The sequence below is a fragment of the Belonocnema kinseyi genome, chromosome 7 (assembly GCF_010883055.1).
Source record: "Belonocnema kinseyi isolate 2016_QV_RU_SX_M_011 chromosome 7, B_treatae_v1, whole genome shotgun sequence".
NCBI lineage: Eukaryota > Metazoa > Arthropoda > Insecta > Hymenoptera > Cynipidae > Belonocnema > Belonocnema kinseyi.
In genome coordinates, this window is record NC_046663.1 from 121,514,653 (window position 1) to 121,522,040 (window position 7,388).

The 7,388-nt window shown below is 35.3% G+C and overlaps 1 protein-coding gene across 1 annotated transcript; it reads right to left on the bottom strand.

Annotated features, from left to right (window-relative positions):
* Window positions 1-3,929: 3,929 nt before the first annotated feature.
* LOC117176663 (uncharacterized mitochondrial protein AtMg00810-like) lies at window positions 3,930-4,619 on the bottom strand. Its single transcript, XM_033366916.1, has one exon. The coding sequence runs from the start codon at window positions 4,617-4,619 to the stop codon at window positions 3,930-3,932; it is 690 nt and encodes a 229-aa protein (XP_033222807.1).
* Between the last annotated feature and the right edge of the window lie 2,769 nt (window positions 4,620-7,388).

The following is a 7,388-nucleotide window of genomic DNA, read 5'->3' on the forward strand; positions in this document are numbered from 1 at the left end:
TAGTGGATGATATTTTTCATCTGTTTTATGAAATTTTCTATGTAAAACAAATCGAAAATATCAGTGCTTCGTTCACTATATATGAATTATATATAACTTTTTCACCTGGATGCGGATATCTCTGGCATGCGCAGTAATGATTCCTGTGTATTTTTAGGTTATGTCACGCCATGTGCCAATCTGAAAATACACAGGAAGCGCTTCTGCGCATGCCAGAAATTTCCGCATTCTGACACCTCTGCCTCCATTGGTAGTAATTGTGGGGGCGGCCATTCTTTTACTCAAAGGGTAACCTCTTGATTTAAAATTAAAATCTGCATCTATTAAATACGTCGGATATGCAATATTTAAATGAAATGTATAATATTCTTGACTAAATTATCAGTTTTCTCATCGTGTGAATCGTACTTTATTAATTTTTATTATTCTTTTTTTAATCAAGGCAAGTCATGAAAGACTTTCGTAATATAATAATATACATGCAGTGTTTTTTTAGCGATTTTTCTACATTTCTGATCTAGTCCCAGATATTCTACTTCTAGTCCAAGAGTTAGCTATATAAAACAGCCTCGATTCGGTGCCCAAGATCAAAGTTTGAAATATGTAAGAAAAACATTAATACATCATTAAATGGCTACTCTGCCAGCCCGCAACTTTTGCGTTTGAAAATGGCAGCCGGTTTTCCACGGTGTAAAATCTGCAAAAAAAAAAACCAATTAGGTAGCCGCGTCAAATTGATTTAAAAACATTCTTCAGGTTTCAACTAAGAACGGTGAAACAATGGCAGAAGTTTAGTCGTTTGGAAAACCCTTGGCAGAAGCGAATGGAAAGTCCTGGAAACCTCCTCCCAAAACTTTTTACGGTTCGCGAGCCCAGCTTTTTCCCCGATATTCTTCACACCTACACTAAGAGCTGTGTATAATGGCGGAACTTTAGCATAATGAAAAATCCTCGTCCATTACAATTATTTTCAAATTCTACCCCAATTTAAAAATCAATTCATCACGATACGATTAAAACTCGCTGTAAAAGTCCAATTTTTTCTTGCGCGTCCAATTTTAAGCCAGTCGCTCGGTTTTTGCTTAGGATTTTCCATTATGTTAAAGTTCTACCATTACACACAGCTCTTAGTTAAGGTCTGAAGAATGTCGGGGAAAATCTGGGCGCGCAAACCGTATAAAGTTTGGGGGGGGGAGGGGGTCCCGGGACTTTTCATTCGCTTCTGCCAAGGGTTTTCCAAACGACTAAACGTCTGCCATTGTTTCACCGCTCTTAGTTGAAACCTGAAGAATGTTTCAAAATAAATTTGGCGTGGCCACCTCATTGATTTTTTTGCAGATTTTACACCGTGGAAAACCGGCTGCCATTTTCAAACGCAAAAGTTGCAGACTAGCAGAGTAGCCATTTGATGGTGCATTTATGTCTTTATTACAACTTTCGAGCTTTGATCTTGAGTACCGAATCGAGGCTGTTTTATGTAGCTAGCTCTCCGACTATTTATCACTATGCGCGTTCTATTTCGGCCGATTATGTCCACTCGGATGCCGAACGTACGAGAGATTCGGGATCGTGATTTCCAAACACATGACCGTGAAAGGGGCTCCTGCTCCCATAGCTGCTTTCCATAGCTTTCGGGGGTAATGCGTGGGAACTAGCCCTATTCGACTCTCCTTATTTCAGCTATAAAAGATCCGGAGCTTATTGCTATGAGTTTCTATGTGCGAAATATCGTCGCAGAGCGGCGCTTCTCGCACGTGTCCCTACTTTAATATCCCGCTAAATGGGAAATTTTCATTAAAACAATAATATTTATATAATATTTTACACAATATAAGGCTAAAATGTTTACAAGAGTAAAAAAATTTTAAGCAGTTGATTCGAGTAAAAATAAGTATCAAAATGGAGTGGGTGAAGAAAAAGAAAAATATGCATTGCTCCAAACTGTCATTCCGGCTCCCATTCGAGTCTTGATGACGGCGAAAAAATTCATTTTTTCAAAGTGCTTCAAAATTTTGTTGATATATATCAGAAAACAATAAATAAGGAAGGTTTTTTTAGTAAGAGTTGGCCAGTTTGTTTGCGAAAAACATTTCCTTCCCGATGATATTGTCTGGAAAAGGGAATTGAAGGATCCTACTAGAAATGTTATAGCATCAGTATGTATAAATTATAACCAATATATGTATGATACTTCATTCGAATAAAATTTTTTAAATGAATGAAGAGACACAATTTTCAATTTTAATTGCTATTTCCGAATTTTAACCTAAAAAAGGCTGTATTTTCCCGGCTGTGACTGTTCCTCATCTGGTGATTATATTTGTTCTTCACTTAAATTCCTTTTAGTTTGGGAGGATTTTTTGTTTAACTATAATTTCTTCGTGATTACAGGAATAATGATTGGAATAATTATAGAAAAAATTGTAGTAAAATAATTATAGAAATTAATGATATTAAAATAATTATTGCAAAAAGTATAAGGAAGTATAAATGAATCTTTTATTTTGAACTGCTCACACAATAGTGCATAAAAATTGACATATTTAAAGGGGCTTTGTTGAAGAATGAAGGTATAATGAAACTTAAAAGCTAGGGGTATCTTCTACTTTTTGCCTATAATAATTTTTATATACGTAAACTTTTTCCTAAAGGATAGCCGGAAGGTAAACTAGTACTTTTTTCTTATTTAATTATTTTCGAAAAATTGAACTCATGTTCCAGGGTTTCATCGAAACATGCCAAACTTTCTAGCGATTAAAGAGGAGTGTCTACGAAATAAAACTATACTAATAACTTTTATTTCCAACCCACCCTCATCCTCCCCGCAGCCCCCCAAATATGACCCATAAATAAAAAAACTACATTTTTACGATTCATTGTTACTTTTTAGCAATTTCCGTCGCCTGTTTTATATAAATAATTACGAATGGACAATTTGAATATTTTCCGTGTCTTCGTAAATAATTTTCAATGTTTTAAAGAAATATAAATTATTTCAACAATTATTTGTTCTTAAAAAATGGAAAAAAATATTTTATTTTCAATATTTCTGAAAATTGAGCCAGTGATATAAACTTTCTTTTCAAATTAATATGCTATTCCATGTTTTGTTGAATAATTACATCATTTTGTATAGAAAGAACACGTTAACCACTTTTTAATTGTTTAAACAAATGTAATAATAAATTTTTGAAGGAAGTAGTGAGGTAGACTAAATAAACGCACAAACACTTAAAATAATGTGAATACACCGAAGCTTTATTTATACATAAGAAACGACTTTATACGAATATAAGTATGTACTCTCTTTACAGGAACTAGCGTAGCACTGACCGGTGTAGAGACGATATTACCTCTCGTCGCAGTCGCTGGCGTCGAGCATGCGCATAAGCTACAAGGCCTAGCGAAGATTCAGACGTTGAGCGAAAGTGCTGCCACACTCTAACTCTAACACTCCTTCTCACTTTTGACTCTTTAGTCCCAGGAGTCATCTTCATTTTCTTCCTCGACCTTCTCCTCGTCGGAGTTATCTAAATAATCAGGAAACAAATTTATTGATTATCAGGAATCATATTAGTTATTTTTTAAGTTAAATCCCTATGTAATGGATCCACTAGAGCTTTAGCGAAAATATCAGCAAGTTGCTCTTTGTATTTAACCCATTCTACTACAACATAGTCTCTATTTACACATTTTTTAATATAATGTTCACGTCGTTCACCACGTGTCTTAAGTCCTTTTCCACCATTGACTTTCGCATAGGATATAGTAGCAGTATTATCACATCGCAAAGTGATAGGATACAATTTCCTTTCGTGCATAATTGATACAGAATTATGTAAGGACACTGCCTCTTGACAAGCCTCGCTTATGGCCACAAATTCCGCCTGACATGTCGACAGAGCAACACTTTGTTGCTTGTGCGTTCTTCACGCAACAGTGTCGCCGAAAAGCTGATTCAAATATCCACAGGTGGTCAATGAATCCTTGCAATCAGACAGACTCGCATCAGCATATGCTGTCATATCCTTAGAAGCATTCGTAAAAATCAAGTTGTGATTCCGTGTTCCCATTTGATACTGAAACACTCTTTTTACCATATTCCACTCGTTGGTTGTAGGATTGACTTGGTGTCTATTAAGTACATTGATCGAATATGATATATCAGGCCTCGTTGTACCTGCCAAATACAACAGAGATCCAACAGCTTGTCTATACAGCCGATTTCGATATCTTTCTTCCGTATAATCGTTTTCCTCCCTCTCTTTTCTAGCATAGCTCGCCGCATCACTCTGTTTCATAGGAGTATTCTTAGGTTTACACGTATCAAAGCCAAATCTATTTAGCATTTTATTGATAAACTTTGTCTGATTCAACTTAATAACCTGCTTGTCAAAGTTTCTGCTTATGTTTATATTCAGGAACTCCTTATGACTTCCTAGATCTTTGATCTTAAATTCCAGAATCAAACTTTTACTAATCTTATTCAGTAGTCTATCACTGGGTCCTGCTAAGAGTATATAATCCACGTATAGGATAGCAATTACAATATCGGTATTCTTTCCATAGATATACAAACAAGGATCAATGTCGTCAGAAATAAAGCCCAAATGGTTCATTACACTTGAAATCTTGCCGTTTCATTTTTTAGGAGTTATCTTCAAACCATACAAAGATTTATTGAGTTTCCAAATAAATTGTTGTCTCGTATTATCATTTACTTGAACTCCCTCTGGGATTTCTAAATATATGTCTTCAGATAGCTCACCGTAAAGAAAAGCTGTTTCGACATCTAATTGTCTAATTATATACTTGTATTTGGTTGCAATTGAAAATAATGGTCTAATCAACGATTTTATAGGTACCGGAGCATAAGTTTCTTTTAAGTCATAATTATTTTGATCTTTAAAGCCCCGAATAACCAGTCTACCCTTGTATTTGATTGATTGAAACTGAAGAATTTCTCTCGAGGAGGCCACACTCTGTCGACAAGAGCCATTTCTTCTGGTTGAAGACAGTTATCAAATCTTCTAAGTTGGTGTTCCGTACGGCAGACGTATAAGGTGCTATCAGTCTTCCTTAGCAGTGTAACACAGTCCCCAATATAAGGATTGCCTGAAGACTCTTGCTCCTCAGAAGCTTCCCATTCTCTTAAAATGATATTACGAAACTCCTCACTATCTGGACTTGTTGGTCCAACATTATAATTAGTATGCAATATTTAGCTTTATAACAAATGTCTATTTTTGTTATCATTTTCTTTATAAGTTATTATTCTTTCAATCTTTCCTTTATCTTGATCTATTTTACATTCTTCTATAGAATGATCTTGCTCTATACTATCTGTCAATTGACTCAACTCTATGTTACTGTATTGACTTTAATTATTAAAAGGACTAAAATTAATTTACTAAAGAATTAATTTGACGATGTCATAAGCTTTGCTCGGTTATAGAGTTGAAGCTGGTACGTACTCTAGTGGGGCCCTCACTGAATACGATTTATAAATTTTTAACTGCAGATTTTATTTTCAGCACAGGATTTGAATTTTTTGATGTTGTTGTTAAAAGAATTAATTATTTCTCTTTAAACATAATTCTTATCCAGATTTTAAAACACAGAAATTTGTAAATTCAGATTCTATTAATTTTTATTTTATCAGCTTTCTCAATTCCAAGAATTTCGTAAACTATATGTGGATATATTTATTATGTACTCATTGCACTATATTGTTGTTAAAACCAAGGTGCTTAACTAACTTTTATCCAATTTATTATAAATCTTATCAATCGATCAGTCTATTATTCGAATACTTAAACATGAGCTTACCTGTACAAGCGCTATGCCGATATCGCAGCACACTCCTGCCTTTCATCGCTCGCTGCTTGAACGTGAGGGATAGAGAAAGACTTTCTTTCTCCCTCCTCTAACGTCTACCGTACCTGCTGCTAAATCTTCGCTGCACGCTCGCTGCGAGCAGCTGACGGGCCACCTCTCGAGCGCAGCCCGTCCAACCTCAGCTATAGTCCGTATGAACGTGTTTCTTTTCTTATAGCAAATTTCTCGGTTTTTCTTGATCGAAATTTCTCGGGTTTCTGGCACTCAACTTTTTGTTTCGTCATTTCAATACTAGTATTTTTCTTATAGTGTTTTTCACGACGCTTTCTTTTACGGTTATCTCTCTATTTTTTCCGCTCACGCGCCAAGCTTCCTCCAGGGACTCCTTGCCTCTGTCGTTCTCTTTCCCTCGTGTAGGATGACCAGTATGCGGGCCTGATGTTCACAACCCTTCAGTTTATCTACCCCGTCGCCTCACTACACTCGCGATCGCTTGCGATGAGAAAGCCCGGTGCGAAAAACACAAAGCGTGCGCGTCGTTGCACTCATTTGAGCAGCTCTATGCCGCGAAACCAAACACTCGTTGTGCAGTGGAAGCGTCCAACCTAACTAGGCCCATAACCTGTTAAAAGGAAGCAGTGAGGTGGACTAAATAAAGGCACAAACACTTAAAATAATCCTAATACACCGAAGCTTTATTTATACATAAGAAACGGCTTTATACGAATGTAAGTATGTACTCTCTTTACAGGGATTAGCGTAGCACTGACCGGTGTAGAGACGATATTACCTCTCATCACAGTCGCTGGCGTCGAGCATGCGCATAAGCTACAAGGCCTAACGAAGAGTCAGACGTTGAGCGAAAGTGCTGCCACACCCTAACTCTAACATAAATAATTAGAAATTTGTTAAACATTAGAAGAAATGTCTCAAAATTATATAAGTATTCTATAAATAGTAGCACAGAATACAAATTTGAAAAAAGTGGACATTTCAGGCTCAATTTTTAAAAATTCTGAAAATAATCAATAAATGATTGTTTAAATAATCACATAAAATTTTTAGAAAAATTTATTTTTCCAAACAATGACAAAATATTGAATTTCAATCAGAACATACGATTATTTTTTACATTTTTAGTTAATAAATAACTGTTTAAATAATTTACATTCATTTAAACAATTGAATATTGCTTAAAAAGTCATGATCAATATTTAAGTTGTCCAGTAGTAATTATTTGTATAAAAAAGACGACAGAAATTGCTAAAAAGTGCCAATAATACGTAACAATGTATTTTTTGGATTTTTGGGGGGCTGCATGGAGGGAGAAAGGGGGGGAATAAACGTTATTAGTATGGTTTTTTTTCGTAGACTCTCCTCTTCAATTTCCAGAAAGTTCGGTACATTTTGATAAAGCCCTGGAATATGAGTTCAAATTTTCGAAAATTAAAAATGACCCCATGTTAATTAAACAGGATTTTAAGTGCCTGGTGGCACGTGTTAACATTCGAATTAAAAAAAAATTAGGGATTTTATTTCTCAGAAAATTA

Excerpts from the sequence above, each read along its gene's own strand:
- LOC117176663 (XM_033366916.1), bottom strand. The coding sequence starts at position 4,619 with ATGAACCATTTGGGCTTTATTTCTGACGACATTGATCCTTGTTTGTAT.